At 41.8% G+C, this 21,104-nt stretch overlaps 1 protein-coding gene across 1 annotated transcript; it reads left to right on the forward strand.

Moving 5' to 3' along the window:
• The first annotated feature begins 15,126 nt into the window (after positions 1 to 15,126).
• On the forward strand, positions 15,127 to 19,926 carry LOC127307190 (mediator of RNA polymerase II transcription subunit 9). The gene is made up of 5 exons (XM_051337917.1): positions 15,127 to 15,549; positions 17,173 to 17,235; positions 17,793 to 17,873; positions 19,270 to 19,328; positions 19,420 to 19,926. The coding sequence occupies exons 1-5, from the start codon at positions 15,340 to 15,342 to the stop codon at positions 19,481 to 19,483; spliced, it is 477 nt and encodes a 158-aa protein (XP_051193877.1). The 5' UTR covers positions 15,127 to 15,339; the 3' UTR covers positions 19,484 to 19,926.
• Positions 19,927 to 21,104: the final 1,178 nt, after the last annotated feature.

A 21,104-nucleotide genomic window follows, 5' to 3' on the forward strand; every position in this document is an offset into this window, starting at 1 on the left:
GCCAGAGCACTAATGTGCTATATCTTGTGCTTAAATTCATGAGCATGCTTAATTGGGCATTATTATTGGCTTATCAGCACTCTCCAGTGATGAGTGATGTGTGCTCTCCTTCTGTAACTTGATCCAGTGGTTCATCATGCCTTAGATGTGCTTCTGGATACAATTATAAAGTCATTATTAATGTATATGTTTATTCAGTTATGGCTTGGGTGTAATTCTTCAGTAGCTGACTCATTTCTGATGCTATGCTTGGCTATAGCCATCTGTATCAAGTGCTAGCAAGCTCTGGTGATCATATGATCAACAATTGCTTGATGATTAATTGTTGTGCTTCTGTCTGTGCCTATCTGGTGCTCATCCTGGTGTTTGTGTGACACATGCACTTGTGCTAGTGAGGTTTACTGCTTGCTCAAGCATCATCTGATGCTTGCAGTGAGCCATTGGTTCACTGGCAGGATGTTAGTGCTTGGTTACTTGTCTGTTTCATTTATCTGTAATTCCTTGCTTGGCTAAATAGATAATTGATGTGAACTGCCTTGCAGTGATGATCATATGGATAGAGCTAGAGGGATGCCAATAAGATATTGGAAACCCTAGCTTTATTTGAACCCTTCTGGGTAATGATATTTGTGCATGGCTTATCTGTGGGATTTTGTGAAGTGGTTGAGGTGGCCCTGACAGTAAATCCTTGCTGTTAGGGTAGCTCCCACCTATATTGGCTTTCTGTGGTAAATAGATGCTCACTGGCTAATCCCTTGATGGATTCCCAGTGGACTTTGATGTTGACAACATGGATAGACACAGAGTGTCTATCAGTCTAATGGCATCATTAGCTATAGGTGCTAAGTATGTGGCTAGGCTAGCTGTGTCTTCATCTCTTGCTGGATTTCTTCAGTTATGCATTAATTTTCATAGCTGCTGTTCCCATAAGATGATTTCCTAATGGCCTTTACTACCTTTGCTTGCACCATATGGCTTAGTAGCCAGATAATGACACAAATAGGGTATCACACCCTTTTGCTTGTGTGTGTTTGGTGCATATGCTTATTTATGAGCATGATAGATGCTTGCTCATGATTCTTGTGTATACCTCACTCCAGCTCCTAGAAATAGGGTTGGTGTAGAGGATTGCTTCAGTGATGAACTGGTGCTTGTCCTGCTCCTCCTTGTGAGCTTGTGATCTTGGTTTGATTCTGTGGTGATTTTGGACAGGTTGAACAGCTCTGGTTGTTCTTCCTGTTCTTGCTGTTCTTGATTGTTCTTGGTTCCTGGTGACTTACCAAATGCAGCATGTCGATGGATTTGGCTTAGGGTTTACTGTGGAAAAGCTTTTATATGGTTGGCCCTTGCTTCTCTGGTCGACAGCTCCACCTCTCCCCTTTGGTGACTCACTGTGTGTATGTGCTGCATGCACACAGCCCTGTGAGCAGGCTGTGTGTGTGTATGCTGATGCTTTGCACTTGGCTGTGAGAGTGGATCAGCTCGGCAGACTTGGTATTATCCACCATTTCTATTTCTTTCTAACCTGCCAAGTGGCAATGCCACTTGGCATAACTAGTTCTTTGCTGTGTTGTGTGCAGGGATCAATCTGATGCTCCAATGATCATGAAGATCATCAAGTACAAGACTAAATGAAGTTTAGCTTGTAGTGTTAGGATAGAACATTGAATTGTAATTTCCTTTTCTTTTCTTTTTCTATTTTTGTCCAATTCTTGTAATATGTTGTAATATTTCATATTACTTTTTTTGGATATTGTAAATGACATTGTATTATGTGTGATTATCAATAAAGCTCAAGTTTTCCTTAATGAGCTTTATTTATGTATTGTACTATTCATATTCTTGATTACTTATAATTGTGTAATGCATTATCTCAATTTTGAATTATGTGATATCAATTTGATGTTTGAATTTGAAATTCAAATTCAAATTTGGGTTGAATTCAATCAAACAACTTAATTTTGAATTCAATCATGCAACTTAAGATTGTGATGCATCTTCTCTTCTCTCTTCTCAAAACCCTAATCTAGTTAAGTAAGAACAAGTTCATCGCACTCTCGAAACCCTAACCCTGTAAGGTGTCGAGAGAGAAACCTGTCCCCCTTCGATGCAGTTTTGTTTTTAAAACGCGAAATTTCCCCGTAATTTACAATGCAATGCACATCCCTTTCTAAAATCTACCCCTCGATCGTCTCTAAACCTGGGACATTATAGCCTTTCCCCCTTAAAGAAAACTTCGTCCCGAAGTTGTGGTTGTAATACCTGAAGAGTTCGGGGTATGTTTTCCTCAGGTCTTCCTCTTTTTCCCAGGTGGCTTCCCTCTCAGGATGATGCTTCCATTGTATCTTGCAGTATTTTATGGATCGATTCCTGAGTTGTTTCCAGTTCTCCTCGAGAATCTTCGCTGGCTTCTCGATGTAGGTCAAGTCTGGTTGTAACTCGAGCTCCTCATGTGATACTGGTTCATCTGGGGTCTTTAAACACTTTCTGAGTTGCGACACATGGAATACGTTGTGAACCTGAGATAACCTTCCTGGTAGTTCCAATTCAAAGGCTAACCCTCGGTTTTGACTCAGAATCTTGAAAGGTCCGATGTACCTCGGGCTTAACTTTCCCTTTACTCCAAATCTCTGAAGTCCTTTCATCGGGCTCACCTTGAGATATACCATGTCTCCAACTTGTGGCTCCCATGTTCTTCTCTTCTGATCGGCATAACTCTTTTGCCGACTTTGAGCTATCTTCAACCTATCTCTTATGATGTCGATGATTTGTTGCTTTTCCTTGACATAATCAGGATTGAACTCTTTGCTTGCTCCAGCTTCATACCAACATATGGGTGATCTACACTTCCTTCCATACAGAGCTTCAAACGGTGCCATCTTGATGCTGCTTTGATAGCTATTGTTGTATGAAAACTCTGCTAATGGCAAGTGCTCCTCCCATGATCCTCCGAAGTCTAGGGCACAAGCCCTAAGCATATCCTCTAGAATCTGGTTAGTTCTTTCCGTTTGTCCACCTGTCTGAGGATGATAGGCGGTACTATAGTCCAATTTGGATCTTAAGGCTTCGTGTAGTTGCTTCCAAAATGCTGACGTGAACACGGATCCTCGATTCGACACGATCTTCTTGGGCACTCCATGTTTACTCACGATCTCTTTGATGTAAAGATCGATGAGTTTCTCTCCTTTATCTTGCTGGTTTACTGCTAAGAAGTGTGCACTTTTCGTCAACCGGTCCACAATTACCCATATCATGTCCTTCTTTTTATTGGTCATGGGTAGTCCGGTGATGAAATCCATTCCTATCTCCTCCCATTTCCATTCTGGAATGGGTAAAGGTTGTAACTTTCCTGCCGGACTCTGGTGTTCAGCCTTCACTCTTTGGCAGGTATAGCATTCCGCCACGTATTGTGCTATTTCCCTCTTCATGTTGTTCCACCAGAATAGCTCCTTTAGATCCATATACATCTTTGTACTTCCCGGATGAATGGAGTATGGTGTTTGATGGGCTTCCCGGAGTATTACTTCCTTGATTTCAGCAATATCCGGAACACAAATCCTCTTCTGGAACCATAATGATCCCGATTCTCCACGATGAAATTCTGATGGTCTTCCTTCATCTATCCTTCTCATCTCCTCCAGAATGAATGGATCGTCCAACTGACCCATCATTATCTCATTCTTCAGGTTAACATTTAGCTCATCGGCTACTTGTAAAGCCGATAGTCCTTCATGAGCTTCTTTCTCCCAAAGTTGTATTTGGGCTTGGCTTATTTCCTTCCTCAACTCCGGTGATAACTCTTGTTCCACTCCTCCAGTGCTCTTCCTACTCAAGGCATCTGCTACAACATTAGCCTTTCCTGGAGTATAATTGATGGTCAAATCATAATCCTTGATTAGTTCAAGCCATCTTTTCTGCCTCATATTGAGTTCCTTCTGAGTGAAGAAGTATTTGAGACTCTTATGATCTGTATAGAGCTCACACTTGGCTCCATAGAGAAAATGTCTCCATGTTTTCAGTGCAAATACAACTGCTGCTAATTCTAAATCATGTGTTGGATAGTTCACTTCATGAGGTCTGAGTTGCCTCGATCCATAAGATATTACCTTCCGATCTTGCATGAGTACGCAACCCAATCCATGCTTGGATGCGTCACAGTACACGGTGTAATCCTTGCCAACTTCAGGAACTGCTAACACCGGTGCTGTGGTGAGTTTCTCTTTTAGAGTTTGAAAACTCTTCTCACACTCCTCCGACCACACGAATGGTGTGTTCTTTCTTAACAGCTTCGTCATTGGTCCTGCTATCTTGGAGAATCCTTCAATGAATCTCCGATAGTATCCTGCCATTCCTAGGAATCCTCGGATTTCCTTGACAGTCTTGGGTGCTTCCCATTCTAGAACTGCTGCTACCTTACTCGGGTTAACAGCTATTCCATCTTTGCTAATGACATGACCCAGAAATTCCACTTGATCTAGCCAAAATTCACACTTGCTAAACTTGGCATAGAGTTGATGTTCTCTTAGTGTTTGCAACACTAACCTCAGATGTTCAGCATGTTCGGCTTTGTCTTTGGAATAGATCAAGATATCATCAATGAATACGATGACAAACTTGTCTAGATATGGCATGAAAATCTTATTCATGAGATTCATGAAAATTGCTGGGGCATTGGTTAATCGAAAAGGCACTACAAGGTATTCATGATGTCCATACCTTGATACAAAGGCTGTTTTCGGAACATCTTCCTTCTTGATCTTTATCTGATGATAACCGGATCTTAGATCAATTTTGGAAAAGACTCCTGCACCTCTAACTTGATCGAATAGATCTTGTATTCTTGGAAGTGGATACTTGTTCTTGATTGTTACATTGTTCAAATTCCTGTAGTCTCCGCACATCCTTCTTCCTCCATCTCTTTTATCTATGAAGATCACAGGTGATCCCCATGGTGAAACACTCTCTTGTATGAATCCTTTCTGTTCCAGGTCATCCAATTGCTCCTTTAGTTCTTTCAACTCCTTGGGCCCCATCTTATATGGTGCTTTAGAAATCGGAGCTGTTCCTAGAATTAGGTCGATAGTGAATTCTATCTCCCTATCTGGTGGCATTCCCGGTAATTCCTTAGGAAACACATCCTGGAATTCATTTACTACAGGTATATCTTCCAATTTCACCTCCTTCATGCTATTCAGCTGTAGCTCGACTTCAATCTGTGTATGCTTGTCTCCTTGGTAGATCATTCTACTACCATCGGGGCTTTTCAAGGACACAGTCTTGTTCACACAGTCGATCAATGCTCCATTAGCTTCTAACCAGTTCATACCAAGAATGAGATCAATGTCCTTCATTGGTAAAATGAACAGGTCTGCGTCAAACGCGCACTTATTGATCATGATGACTTGTTTTTGTTTGGTATGGGTTACTACTATCGTTCCCCCCGCGGAAAGTATAGTTATGGGTGTATCTAACTTAGTGCAACTAATCCCATGTTTGATGATGAATTGCTGAGAAATGAATGATGTAGTTGCACCAGTATCAAAAAGTACTTTGCCAGGATGAGTGAGTATCTGGAGCGTACCTATCACTGCCTGATCGGAGTTGACCACCTCCTCCAAGCTGGTGCAGTTCAATTTGCCAAAGGGTTTCTTGTTCTTCCAGTTCCCTCCAGCGTTTCCTCCTCGACTTGCTCCTCCTCCTGACTGACCTCCTCCATTCTTCTTATTGGGGCAATCCTTCATCATGTGTCCCTCCTGACGACACCCGAAGCAAATGATTCTGGGTTTACGACAATCCTTCGAAGTATGTCCTTTCATTCCACAGATACGACAAACTATTTGATTTGCAGTCTGAAACGCTTGGTTCCTCCTGCTACCGTAGTAGTTGCTGTTGTTGTTGTTGTTGTTATTGTACCTTGGCTTGAAACGCAAGCCAGTATTAGGCTTGTTACTGACATATCTCTTAGGCTCAAACTTGGCCTTTTTCCTCTTCTCTTCCTGCAGCTGTTTGAAGTCATCTTCAAGAGTGATGGCTGCATCCACCAACTCTTGGAACTCTGTCGCTCTCATCATACGGAGCTGTACCTTGAACTGGGGACTTAACCCCCGCAAGAACCTCTTCTTTTTCTTGTCCTCGGTGTTGACTTCTTCAACAGCATACCGGGACAGCTTTGAGAATTCCCTGACATAAGTCAGGATGGCCTTATCCTTCTGCTCGAGACTTTCAAATTCTTGACGCTTCAGTTCCACAATACTTTCAGGGACATTGGATTCCCTGAACTTCCTTGCAAACTCCTCCCAGGTGAATACTTTTCCAGCCGGATAAACGGCTACGATGTTGTCCCACCATGATGCGGCAGGTCCACACAACAAGTGTGTAGCGTAACGGACCTTCTCCAGGTCATTGCAACCAACAGTGTTGAGTTTTCTCTCAGTGTCCATAAGCCAGTCTTCCGCGTCCATTGGTTCGGGCGCGTATGCAAAGGATATAGGCTTGGTGTTCTGGAAGTCTGCTAAGGTGACTCCCTGATTCTCGGGTCTCTCTACCCGGTTCTGTTGCAGCAGCTCCTGGAAGAATTTATTCTGCTGCTCCAACGTGATACGTTGCCTCTCTTCCATCATCTGCATATACTGAACGAAATTCTGCTGCGTCATGGGTGGTGGTGGTGGTGGAAACTGATTCCTGGCTGCTTCATCAGCCTCTTCCTTCTGTTTCGCCTCGCGCTCCATGCGCTGCGCTTCCGTCTCCTCACCTACCGGTCCTGACATAACCCCCTAGTTCTGCAACACAAGATGATACTCATAATTACTCCATGCGCAAGTTTTCTGAGCTCAACTTTGTGCACAGAACTAGTCACGCAATGGAAATCAAGAAGCAAATCCAAATCATACAAAACATATACCATGTATATACATACTTAAGTGGTCTTATTACAATACTCAAGTCGATGTGAGTATGCAAACTCACTTATTAAAGTATATGTACAAATTTCTACAAATATTACACACTACAATACACGTGGTACTTGTGTATTGTAGTCCCGCCTTCCTTGGTGGACTCTAGTCGATCTTCACTCCCGATACATCCCAGGCTTCCATCTGGTCGAACGTGTCGTCCTCATGACAGAACCTGGAACATAAGGTTTCCCCGTCGGCTGGTAGTCGGAATCAGATAATGATCCTAGGGAGAAATCAGTGTTCACAAACTGGTCATTCAGTGCATCATAGTCCACCCATCGGGTGTATTCCCCTGTAGCTCCACCATAGGTGTTTCTAACATTAGTATCTGACTCAACATGTGTAGGATACCCTCCATCTTCTTCCCCAGTCCACGGATAACTCTGGTGCTGGGTTGTGGTGTCTTCATCCATCTCACCGTCATAATACACTGAAGTACTATGAGTTCCAGTATCAGATCCCCAACGCCAACCTGTGGAGTTTTCTATAGGAGTCTCGGAACGATGATTGTTTCCGGATTCCTCTCCACCCTCATATCCTCTATAGTAACTATTAAAATAGTTCCCAGGTGTAACTGGTGTAGTTTCACGCTCAAGAGGATCAATACTAATGTAGTCACCAGCTGAATAAACTGGTGTGTGCACCACATTCTCCATAGGTTCTTTCCCCCTAGTCTCCTCCTTGGGTTCAGTAAACTCCTCTAGCATTGTATCAATTGCCCCCGTCAAATGATGGTTCAACTGAAAGAGCAATGATAGTAAGTTGCGGCTATTATCCATGTATTTTGCAGCTTCTATTGGTTTGCGTTTTGCATATTTGAAGTGGTTAAGCATGGGATCATCTTCCTCCTCCATATGAGGAATGTGGGTGAATTCGGAACCCATAAGCTCTTTCGTCTTATGCTCCCGAATATCGGTGATGGCTCTCAAAACGGCTATATGGTAGGCTGTGTTGATAGTTCTGGCTTCACCTGCTGGCATTACTACGCTCATTCCCAAAGATTCGGGAAGTCGCAGCCCTACCCTACACTTTGCCAATACAGTACCATCATAGTACATGTATTTCTTTACTTGGATCTGGGGATCACACCCAAATTCAAGTAACATGGCACGAAGAATATCTGCGAGTCCTCCTTCATATTCACTCAGTGTGGAATCCATCACTTTCACGTTTCGTCCCGGACGTGAACTTGCCATTGTTGGCTGTAGAAATAGAAAGAATATAAGATTAGTAATAATGCATCATAATAGAGATAATAAAGAATTATCGCACTAAAAGATATGATTGTTGTATTCTCAATTGAATATACACCATATTTTTAGAGAATTCTTTACTAGTCCTATTTGACTCCTAACGTTCGGTCCCATTTACTAGGTTCCAACCTAAGGTCAAAGCTTTTGCTCTGATACCAACTGTGGTGACCCAGCATACCACTGCATGTTGTAGTATGCCAGTCGTTGATATAACATTCAAGAAGTACCATTCCGCAAATATTACATCCCTCAGAGTAGTACAACAGAACATAGCAGGTCCATAACTCATTCATTTATTATTACAAGCATATTACACATATTGTCTCGCAGCTCCTCTTGGGTCCTAAGAGGGATACTCCTGGGTTCGAGGCGAACCCAACTTAGCTTACAATATAGAAGTCTCATTAAGTTATACATTTATTCTCTCGAGCAGCTAAGTATTAAGAGTTCGGGCTGCTCGGCTACTACTACTACTCGATGCTTCTAGGCTTGATCTCCTCCGGAAGCCTCCCCGGTTCCGTAGACTATGAGGTAGTCTACGCCTTTAATACCTCCAGAGAGGTCTGGATCTTCATAGCCGATGATCTCGGCTCCTTCAGGGTTGTCGTAGTCCTCCTCCAGACGATTCAGACAATCTAAGCAAGGAATTTAAGAGTGGGATGAGTACGAGCGTACTCAACAAGTTCATTATAGATAAGAGGTGTTTAATGCACTAGTTACGATATTAGACCAGAAAGTCTAATACCAATGCAGGTTTTGATAAACATTTCTTCAAGAGATTGCTTTTATTTCAGAGATCTATGTCCGTCAGCCTTCACCGGTTTACTAGAACTTCCAGGATCTCCTTTCCGGCCGCGTTCGCAGTTCCATATCCCGGAACAGGGAGTGACAGGTCACGGTTCTTTACACTCTGCAGAGGTGTGTTGCTTTACCCATAAGAGATCTTAACCTTGGTGCCAACCGGGCAGCTTTCCCGTCCACACTTCCTTCGGCGTGAGGCCCGGTATAAGGTCTAGCCAATCATGTTCCTCCGCTACCTCGAACACCCACCCTTTGTTGCATGCCCCGACCCTGGGTCCTCGCCGGTCCCATTATTCCCATAGATTTCAGGGTGGACCCCGACCACGACGACAGTCTGGGATCGAACCAAACTCCTTCGCCGGTAGCTGCAACCCATCATAGACCGCAATACCGTGGGGACTTAGGACTCCCCAGCCTCACCATCTTGCTCCTTCGGGCGACAAGTATACTACGGACAATGCCGTGGGGACTTAGGACTCCCCAGCCTCACCAGCTTGCCCCCTTGGATTACAAGTGTACTACGGTAAAGTGCATCCATTGATGAACGAGAGGTGGAAACACTTTTGACTACTCCGTCCCACTCCGGATCTTATGGTTAACACGGGTATTACGACACAAGAATCACTGGCGACATTTGTTGTTTAATCCTAGATGTATATAAACCCTTGCAATGGAACCTCCACCATATCAACACAGTCCATGGTTCCATTGCCCACCACATAGTCATATTCATAGTTATGAAAATAGTGGTTTTGGTTTTTATGCAATAGTGATAACCATAGTACTTTGCAAGTAATTTGATAGAAATACACAAATGACATGAGCAAGTGATGAACTTGCCTGAACACTGCAAAGTTTTGCAGTTGGATGGTGTGGACTGACCCTTGTCCTCTGTTTCTGAAAAATAGCATCATTGTCCGATAAGGGCAATGGTTAAAGAAACAATTATGCATGATTCCAGTTTTAGGGTTTGTTCCCCCCTTCCGATGTCATTATTATTTCATGTAAGAGGTTAATACTAAGATTGATTTGGAGATACTCTATTTAGGGTAAATACAACCTTGAAATGTTGTCAAGGTGTTTTTAAAGTCCAAATGCATTAATGGACTTATTTTCATTATTGAAAATAATATGTGTGTGATTTAAATTATTATTTAAATCATCGAATTAAGACTTATTCTTAATTGTCTTCAAAAATTCTCTTTGATATTTTATTTAGACAGAGAATTTTATGCTGATCAGTTTTCATATTTTTAATTATTTTTTTAGGGCCCTGAAACATTTTCTATTTATTTTCAAAGTTTCTGGTTTATTTAAAAATGTGAAATGTCTATATTGCCCCTGGGCCCACCTGTCAGGGTGGCCCAGCGGGTTAACCCTAACCCGAGCCACTTGGGCTCGGTCGGTCGCACCGACCCCTTTCTTCCCCACGCTCTCGCGAACCCTAACTCCTTCGAGCTCTGGCGATCCTCATGTCGCCGCCCCCCTTCGCCGAATTACTCCGGCCTACTCAGGCCGTCGCCGCCGGCGAGATCAGGTGGATCTGAACCGCCTTTCGACGGCGGACTCGGTGGTCCGCGTCGATCTGACGCTAGCGCCCTCGATCGCTCGCCCTCGACCCTCCAGTACGCCTGGCTCTCGGTGTTCGCCGCCGCCGTGCGCTGGAGACGCCGTGGTTCTTCTTCCTGGTGCCCCTGGCACCATGTCGCCACCGCGAGCCTCGCCGAGGTGGTGCTGGGGCGCTTGTCTGGGCGTGGCCTGGCCTGGCCAGGTGCTGCTGTGCACTCGGCGTGCGCCGCCGTGGCCGCCATGGCCGCGACTGCTGTCTGCTCGCCCGGTACGTGCTCCACCTTCTCCCTCTCTCTTGTCTGCTCTTCTTCTTCATCCTCTAGCTCTGGCCACGGCTGCTCCCCTTCGTGGAGATGCCTGCCGTGCTAATGCTCTGCTGCTGTGCCTAGCTAGCTGTGTATGCGCGTATGCTGCTGCGCTGCTGCTGTGCTGCTTGTGCTGCTGTGCTGCTTGTGCTGATGTGCTGCTTGTGCTGCTGTGCTGCCCTACTCTGCCTAAGGGCCTGCTTAATTGTGGCTAGCTTTGTTGTGCATGGTTCTGTGCAAAGTTCCTAAGCTATGTGCTTGTTAGAGCTTGCATTTCTTGCTAGAATCCTTCCCTGTGCCTCTGTTCTTGTTACTATGCTTGCCAGACACTCAAGTGTATTCAATTATGTTGCCCTGGCTTGAATACTGTGTATATTCCTTGCAAATTTGCAAGTGCCAGAGCACTAATGTGCTATATCTTGTGCTTAAATTCATGAGCATGCTTAATTGGGCATTATTATTGGCTTATCAGCACTCTCCAGTGATGAGTGCTGTGTGCTCTCCTTCTGTAACTTGATCCAGTGGTTCATCATGCCTTAGATGTGCTTCTGGATACAATTATAAAGTCATTATTAATGTATATGTTTATTCAGTTATGGCTTGGGTGTAATTCTTCAGTAGCTGACTCATTTCTGATGCTATGCTTGGCTATAGCCATCTGTATCAAGTGCTAGCAAGCTCTGGTGATCATATGATCAACAGTTGCTTGATGATTAATTGGTGTGCTTCTGTCTGTGCCTATCTAGTGCTCATCCTGGTGTCTGTGTGACACATGCACTTGTGCTAGTGAGGTTTACTGCTTGCTCAAGCATCATCTGATGCTTGCAGTGAGCCATTGGTTCACTGGCAGGATGTTAGTGCTTGGTTACTTGTCTGTTTCATTTATCTGTAATTCCTTGCTTGGCTAAATAGATAATTGATGTGAACTGCCTTGCAGTGATGATCATATGGGATGATTTAGTAGAGCTAGAGGGATGCCAATAAGATATTGGAAACCCTAGCTTTATTTGAACCCTTCTGGGTAATGATATTTGTGCATGGCTTATCTGTGGGATTTTGTGAAGTGGTTGAGGTGGCCCTGACAGTAAATCCTTGCTGTTAGGGTAGCTCCCACCTATATTGGCTTTCTGTGGTAAATAGATGCTCACTGGCTAATCCCTTGATGGATTCCCAGTGGACTTTGATGTTGACAACATGGATAGACACAGAATGTCTATCAGTCTGATGGCATCATTAGCTATAGGTGCTAAGTATGTGGCTAGGCTAGCTGTGTCTTCATCTCTTGCTGGATTTCTTCAGTTATGCATTAATTTTCATAGCTGCTGTTCCCATAAGATAATTTCCTAATGGCCTTTACTACCTTTGCTTGCACCATATGGCTTAGTAGCCAGATGATGACACAAATAGGGTATCACACCCTTTTGCTTGTGTGTGTTTGGTGCATATGCTTATTTATGAGCATGACAGATGCTTGCTCATGATTCTTGTGTATACCTCACTCCAGCTCCTAGAAATAGGGTTGGTGTAGAGGATTGCTTCAGTGATGAACTGGTGCTTGTCCTGCTCCTCCTTGTGAGCTTGTGATCTTGGTTTGATTCTGTGGTGATTTTGGACTGGTTGAACATTCTCCACCGTTCTTCCTGTTCTTGCTGTTCTTGATTGTTCTTGGTTCCTGGTGACTTACCAAATGGAGCCTGTCGATGGATTTGGCTTAGGGTTTACTGTGGAAAAGCTTTTATATGGTTGGCCCTTGCTTCTCTGGTCGACAGCTCCACCTCTCCCCTTTGGTGACTCATTGTGTGTATGTGCTGCATGCACACAGCCCTGTGAGCAGGCTGTGTGTGTGTGTATGCTGATGCTTTGCACTTGGCTGTGAGAGTGGATCAGCTCGGCAGACTTGGTATTATCCACCATTTCTATTTCTTTCTAACCTGCCAAGTGGCAATGCCACTTGGCATAACTAGTTCTTTGCTATGTTGTGTGCAGAGATCAATCTGATGCTCCAATGATCATGAAGATCATCAAGTACAAGACTAAATGAAGTTTAGCTTGTAGTGTTAGGATAGAACATTGAATTGTAATTTCCTTTTCTTTTCTTTTTCTATTTTTGTCCAATTCTTGTAATATGTTGTAATATTTCATATTATTTTTTTTGGATATTGTAAATGACATTGTATTATGTGTGATTATCAATAAAGCTCAAGTTTTCCTTAATGAGCTTTATTTAAGTATTGTACTATTCATATTCTTGATTACTTATAATTGTGTAATGCATTATCTCAAGTTTGAATTATGTGATATCAATTTGATGTTTGAATTTGAAATTCAAATTCAAATTTGGGTTGAATTCAATCAAACAACTTAATTTTGAATTCAATCATGCAACTTAAGATTGTGATGCATCTTCTCTTCTCTCTTCTCAAAACCCTAATCTAGTTAAGTAAGAACAAGTTCATCGCACTCTCGAAACCCTAACCCTGTAAGGTGTCGAGAGAGAAACCTGTCCCCCTTCGATGCAGTTTTGTTTTAAAAACGCGAAATTTCCCCGTAATTTACAATGCAATGCACATCCCTTTCTAAAATCTACCCCTCGATCGTCTCTAAACCTGGGACATTACAGGAATAAACTCCTCGGTCGTATCTGACACCTTAGTAAAGAGGTCTCGGTCCTCCAAGCGTTGAAGTGGCGACCATGAACGGAACAAAGCCGTATAGCGGTAAATGACATGCATGAGAGAATATTTTTTATCAGTAAAAACCTTATCATTTCTACACAAACAAAGCGACCATACAACCGCAATCGCGCCCACTCTGATAAGCGTTTTATACCTTGTATCGACCTTATTAAGCTAATTACCAAAAATATTTGCAATGCTACAAGGTGGGTATAGGTAGAACCTATCTGAATGATTGACCATATAGATCTAGCAACACGACAGTTAAAGAAAAGGTGTTTGATTGTCTCCTCTTCATGACAGAAAACACATTTCTTACATCCATGCCAGTTGCGTTTTACAAGGTTATCCTTAGTTAGAATAACACCCCGATAAAAATACCATCCAAAAATCTTTGTTTTAAGAGGTATTTTCATCTTCCAGAGAATTTATTATTGACAACCAGTTGAGTAGGCATAAAAATCATATTTACAAGTTATAAAAAGTTAATTCTTTATGTAGTCAATGATGTATCCTACATGCGTGCATAATCTTAATGTGAAATCCGTTATATTTAGGCTAAAAATATTTGAAGAAAACAGTCTAATCGATTTTATAGTTTTCAATATGCATTATTCACTATACTCAGATTCATACTTTTATCAGTTTTGTCTACACTATAATATTTGTATTATTAGTTTACATGCTAGTAGCATGCATCATTGGTTACATCTTGTTTTCAAATATATGATTTACGAATATTTAAAATAAAGAGTTACATTGGCTACTTATGTAGCTAATATTTGGAGTTTTTTTGGCTTCCAGCTACTTATGTGGCTAATTTTCTACAACTGGTTATAAAATAGAGAGCATATCTCTAGTTTAGGAGGTCCATTTGAATTCTTAAAACACTTTTATATTTAGGAATGAAGCTAGTAATTTAGACTCAATTTTACAATGCGATCATACTAACATGATGCTCACAATGGTATGAAGAATTGTTGGCCCATTAGTTTAAAAAATATAATACTGTATCATTTCACGAAGAACTAACTAGATCTCAACTGATTTTACAAAGATGTTTATAAAGATCTTTTATTGTTGTTGTGTGAAACTAATTTTTCATGTAGCCAAAAAAGTATACTCCTTGTTCTCTCTGAATTCTGAAAAGTATATTGTGTGATAAATTTAATAGTTTGACTTGGTTAAAGTGAAAATAGTTTGAATATGGACAAACCTGCGACTTCAACTATTTTGAAACGGGGAATATTTAATAGTTCTTCCAATTCAAAATAAATGTCATTACAAGTACTAACTCTGATCTTAAATAATTAACGCACCCAGCTAGCTAAATACATGCATATGCATGCCTCCCTCCGCGTCGATTAAATTTGAATGGAGGAAGTAGTGTTTTACTATAAGTTTACAGTTCACGCGCAACTAGATCCCATGGAAGAGGAAAAATGAGTATGGCTAGCCTTCTTCTCTTGCTTATTTGCTAATTTACCGGAATGTATTTCTTTTTGGTGAAATCAGTGAATCACCATCACGTTTTATTAAACTTTATTTTGCTGGAATTTTCCAGGCAGTGCCAAGTCTCGCTACTCGACCGCGCTCCGCGCTATAGTTCTCCGGCGCTCCGCCTGCCGCTGGCGACGGGCCCCGCTATCCCAAATATCAGCCTGTCAGATCTGCAGCCTCCCCTCTCCAATTCCGCCGCTTCAGTCTTTCTTCTTCCTGTTCCATTTCAGAGCCCTGGATCCCGAATAAGATCCCTGTGTAGCAGGCAGGGGAGAAGAAGATGGACCATCACCTCCCACCGCAGCTTCTGCAGCAGCAGCAGCAGTACGGTGACCCTTACCAGGCGCTGGTGATGTCACCGCAGCCCGACCATCTACACGCCCTCCAATACCAGCAGCAGCAGCCGCCGCCGCCGCAGCAGCAAGCAACGCCGCCGCCACCGCAGCAGCAACAGCACTCCTCGCTTGCGTCCCACTTCCACCTCCTCCACGTAAGTTACAATCCGCTTCTCTTGAGATTTGGGTTCTCTGTATTATTAGTGGAAGGGGGATGGACGGCTTAGCACATTTTGACTACACGGTGAGAAAGATTAAAGAAAGTCAACATGTTCTTCTGGTACAAATTTGGTATGGAGCTGATTGAGATTGGTTATTGACCACTTCTCATCACTTCCGATTTTCAGTTTCAAGTGGAAAAAAAGTCTATATACCTCCATATGTTTTGCAAAATGGATGGAGCTCCCCCTGTGCTCCATCCATTTTGTGAAACATATGGATTTTCAATACTATAGACATGTATCAGTCCGTTCCAAATTACAAGATGTTCTCGCTTTTTCTAATTGTACATATCTAGATGCATTTCAGTGTGTCGGTTCAATAATTTCAGTCTGTATGTAGTCCATATTGAAATATCCAAAACATCTTTAATTAAGAACGGAGGGAGTATATTCTTAAACAGTAGTAATAGGATAGGTCTGGTATAGGCTATCAATCTTTTCTGTAAATGTAGTATATTATTTTTTGGTATTTCATTCTTCTACGATTATGCCAAAGATATAGCGCGGGATGGTTCTTCAGTCTGTATGTTGTTTTGTGAACATATGTAACGGCTGTGCTGGAGTCGAACTGTGTAGTTGTTGTTTCATTAATGAACTCAGGGCCTATGTTTTCATTAACTATACCTCTTTCTCGCAAACAAAAAAGCTATACTTCTTGGTAAGAAAAGCCAGCCAAACGTGCAGCTGAGTAAATATTTAAGTTGTATGAATATCAGTTTTATTGGTACATTCATTAATATCTAGCTCTCTGCAATTGCAAATATGGTATGATTGCAAAATGTCACTGAAACATCCCTTTGTACTAAGTATCTCCACTGCATAATTTTCTTGCAAAACAATCATTGAACCTGATACAACCCCCTCTGAACTATGATCCTAGTTGCAGAATCTGATTGTAGTTCACCGGCGATATTATATCCCTGACACTCATTCTGTTTCACTTGGGATGTTCAAACCAAATCACATGATCAGCAAAGCAAACCTAGAGAAAAGGGATAGGCGTGAAGTATGCCTCCATCTCCATAGTTGTGGTCAACTGGCCATAGCCACTTGTCTATGCCGGCATGATGCCACCACTGCAGCATGGTCACTGTCACCATTTTGGAAACAACTTATGAAGCATTTAACTTGGATCAATTGGAATATAATTGAACAATATAGGGTCTATGTTGTCAATGCCATATCTAGGCAGAATTATGATTAGCCGACCACATGTGGTGTCTGTCACAATGAGAGTATATGGACTTTGTAGACGAATATAACAACGAGAGTATAGAAAAGAAATGTTGTGGTTAATCAGCAAAACACAATTTTGAAATTAGATCTATTAGATGAGAATATTGTGGTACCATTATAGAACTTCAGTAAGTTGGTTGTAGCATTGTGCACCATATCACATGTTCGTACTTGCATCAAGAAATGAGAAATGTTCTCTTTGTAATAGCATTGCACAACTATCACATCTTAGCAATGGAGCTAACCGTCATTTTCTCATGTTTGTGTAAGTACTAAGCCATATGGGTGATATTTTATTTGTTTTTCTGCATGCTATATCAGTCAGTGACAAGATTAGGTGATGCAATTGGAACAGGCACACGGGATCAAACTTTTGATGCATTGGTAAGCAGTTTATTATTTTCATTTGTTGAAGAAAAATATGATGGGATTATGGTGGCTGATCTTTGTCAAAAGGGATGCATATAGCAAAATAGTGTTTTAGCATATATATTTCTGAAAACTTATTTAGGTGTAGAAATTTAGTGTTTCATCCTGTTTGGCTTTGTGTAGACTGTGAAGTTACTATGCTCAGTCGTATGGAGTATTACTAGATAGCTGCTTCTGGTCTAAGAAAGCTGTTCATTGAGTTTGTTGAATGGAAAAGAGCAGTACGCTAAAATTTAATTATTTGACTCCACACTCCAGTGATGCTAGGGTGTTGGTTTGTTATCAACTCTGAGCTATGGGGCTCTGGGAGGATTACCATCCTATTGTATAATGTTATGACTTATGACTTTTGTTTCTGTTCTGGTCTCATACTTATTTGTGCCCAGTTAATAAACTGAACTGCTATCTTAGTTTTGCATTGTGCTTAAGTAGAATTTGGAAGCCATATATATGATTACATCAGAGCATACTATTAATCCAGTAATGGGAGCTGTTTTTATTTTTTTATATAGGTTGAAGAATTGACCAGTCAATTTGCCAGGTGCCAACAGTTGTTAAACGTCATATCAGGAACACTAAGCTCAAGATCTGTTGTAAGTTTTCTATACGTGGCTTTGTATCTAGTAGCTTTTCTTAACTTGTCTGAATTGGTACTCAATAGTGGCATAAAGTAAAATATTCTCTTCGGTGATCAATATAGACCACACTGTTTACTTTCTGCTGTACATAACAATACTTTATATTATGTAGTTCTGTGGAAATTATTATGGGCTCTGAGCCTCTGAGGATCAATAGCCTATACCAACAATAATACTAATTTAGTGTGGCGATAGAATGTTGTTTCAAGTTTCAACTAGGCAGCATGTTACTTTTGTCCCTTCTAGTCATGCTTAACTGTAGGGCTGACTTGCTAGACAGATTGGTTTGGTTGAAAAGTACCCCCTCAGTTCCATAATTCTTGTCGTTGTTTTAGTTCAAAATTTGAACTAAAACCATGACAAGCATTATAGAACGGAGGGAGTATAATATATGATACATGAATATTGTGGGACCATCTGCATAATCTCCAAATTTGTCAGAAGTGCCAAAAGTTCTAAGTTGAAACACTAATAGATTAATGGATTAGCTTAGTCATACTTTAGTCTTTTCCTTTTCTCCTAAAAAGTTCAGCAAACTAATATTTAAAACCGGATAATCTAGTATTTATCATCGGTTTAGAGCTATTTCAAGCTTTGTGCTCCATAAAGAATCAATGGCACTAAGTTTCGGATACACATCTCAATTTTCTCACAATGTCACTAAGTTCCCGATTTTCCTCCCCAAAGCAAGGCATCCAAACACAAAATGAGTCAAATTAGCTATTTTCTTAATGACATTAACAAAGGTTAAAGTAGGAACACAGTGATTAAATTTAGATTGCAAGTATAAATGGAACAAATAATTTCAGAAAATTTGAAGAGGCTAAAAGGACATCCATTTTTAAACAGGCGATATTATTTTATTTGCACCTTCGTTACTCTGGTTGCAGTTACATCACTAAGATGATAACAACCCACATCCTACAAGAATAAGCTGTACATTAGCCTAGCTGCTTTTTTTTTTGTAAATATAATCTACCATCATTAAATTATTAATATTTGGTAGGTATGCCTTAACTTTGGTTAGTTTATCTTTTTTAGCTAATAACCTTGAGAATTAATGTTGTGTATTAAATCTACGCCTTTGCATTTATTTTGATAATGGGTGTTTTATTTGACTTATAAGTTAGGATCATGCTGATACAATTCATAAGAGGTTACACCCGGCCTCTGCACAGCTAGGATGCACACAGCCGCAAAGCAAAAAAAGAAAAAAAAAGTTAGAAAGATGAAATGATTTTATGGGTCTCTCTCGTGGAGAGTCATAGAAGTACTTACCAGCTAATGCCACTGATAGTTCCCACTCCGAGCCCCGATACTCATGGAAATTGTTTCATTTTGTTACCATCAGACGGTTGAAGGACAAAGTCAAAGTTTGGAAGAAACACAACAATTGCTTGATCAAAGGAAGTATGTGCTCTGTACCTCCATTGTCAATGCAATTCCCTAACAATTTTGTGTTTCAGTAGAGTTTTGTGATAACCATTGTCATGTTGACCAGGGATTTGATCACAAAATACAGAATCTCAGTGGAAGACCTCATAAAGGGGGATACAACAAGATAGAAACGCTTGGAGTTCTTGAGTTGGAATCGCTGCTACTTGATATTCTCTCACAATATTATGATGGCCTCGTTACCCCCAGTGTCTGAAATATCTTATATATGTCTACTTGTTGGAGGCACCTTTCAAGCTTCCAGGTTAATCGTTGAGGTTAGAATATTACGCCCATCAGATCAGCCAGTAATCCCACGGTTGTACATGAATAGTATTGGTGGGAGAGGGGACCCTACATTCCCGATCACCCCAAAAAGAAAAAGAAAAGGTCGTCGTCTTACCATCTGGCGAAGATGATCTGAGCTCGTTCTGGCAGACATGCTTTGCCAACTCCTGAGATTGATTTGTGTTGTACCGGAGTCTATACTGGGGATGAAACTTCTGAAACTTGACATGAAATTTTGCAAGCTCAGAGCCCCAGCAGATAAATGATACTACTACGTTATATGTCACTGCTCTGGCTAAATTCTACTGAAATTTTGCCATACTTGCTTTACACAGGGATAAGGATTTGTACAACATGTGTGAGAGGTCGTTATATCATCTCTCAATGAGGATGCCACTTGGATTACTATGATAAATAATTGGACTAAGCAATAGTGCAATACCATAGGAAGTCTGTTCCCTTATAGATCAACTGAAGCTACATCAGATAGACCGTTCTCTTTTGCGTGGGTTGCATGGCTATTCCAACATCATTAATTCATGGTGAACGTATCCCACTTAAACTAATGGTGACTCTACAACAACGCAATACCCTATTGACACTATGGGATCACACAACTAAAAAAGAAGAATAAACAAAAAAAAAGTCCCGCTATAGTGATGTAGTCCTTGTAGCAGCGGTATAAACAAGATAACACATGAAGTCCAAATTTTCCAAAAGCGGCGCCTCCAAAAAGAAAATGGTGCACAATCGTTGTCATCGCTCAATCATAAATCATAGATTTCCACCGTGAAGAAACTCCAGACCAACCTTCAATTTTCAAGTAAAACTTTGAACTTCTCCTATGATATCACCTCCACTTGCATGCCGCTGCTATGAGTCCCGAAGCACGCTTCCTCGTGAAAACAAACGGTAGGAAATGCCATTAAGCATGAGTATCAGGAGAGATCACGTATAAATAGGAACCGAGATTTGAGTTTGTACATCTACTCTCCAAACCAGTTAAGCTAGGCTCACTTCCTAACATAAACTGTATTTGCATACACATTTTGTTCTTTTTCGAACTGGAGTTGAATTTCCTGTTGCTAGACTGCCCATGAGTTTTTTGGTATCACCTTAGTGTGCTCAGATTCAGTTGCATATTTTGTTGATTCAACCGGTATGACAATAATCAAATGGCACCATGTCTACATGATCGACCTCTCCCCAACCCCTCCTCTCCCGACCCCTCCCCAACCCTAACCGCCGCCGCCGGTAGCGCCGCCGGGGCAAAGACCCACGGGGCGTGGCGGCGGCGGGGGCCTTTCCTCGCCGGCGTGGGGGACGGCGGACGGGCTCTCCCTTCCTCGACGCTCGCGGCGGCGGCCGGCGCGGATGGTGATGGGGCGGCGGCGGCTCTTGCGCTGCGGTCCCCCCTCCCCTCCCGTAGGCTTCCATCCGCAGCACACCGGCAGGGGCTGGTGG

The sequence above is a fragment of the Lolium perenne genome, chromosome 6 (genome assembly GCF_019359855.2).
Source record: "Lolium perenne isolate Kyuss_39 chromosome 6, Kyuss_2.0, whole genome shotgun sequence".
NCBI lineage: Eukaryota > Viridiplantae > Streptophyta > Magnoliopsida > Poales > Poaceae > Lolium > Lolium perenne.

Bases quoted from the DNA above. Each gene is read 5' to 3' on its own strand.
- LOC127307190 (XM_051337917.1), top strand. From the start codon at position 15,340: ATGGACCATCACCTCCCACCGCAGCTTCTGCAGCAGCAGCAGCAGTAC. The intron at 15,550-17,172 runs GTAAGTTACAAT...ATGCTATATCAG, and splicing joins CCCACTTCCACCTCCTCCAC to TCAGTGACAAGATTAGGTGA. The intron at 19,329-19,419 runs GTATGTGCTCTG...CATGTTGACCAG, and splicing joins CAATTGCTTGATCAAAGGAA to GGATTTGATCACAAAATACA.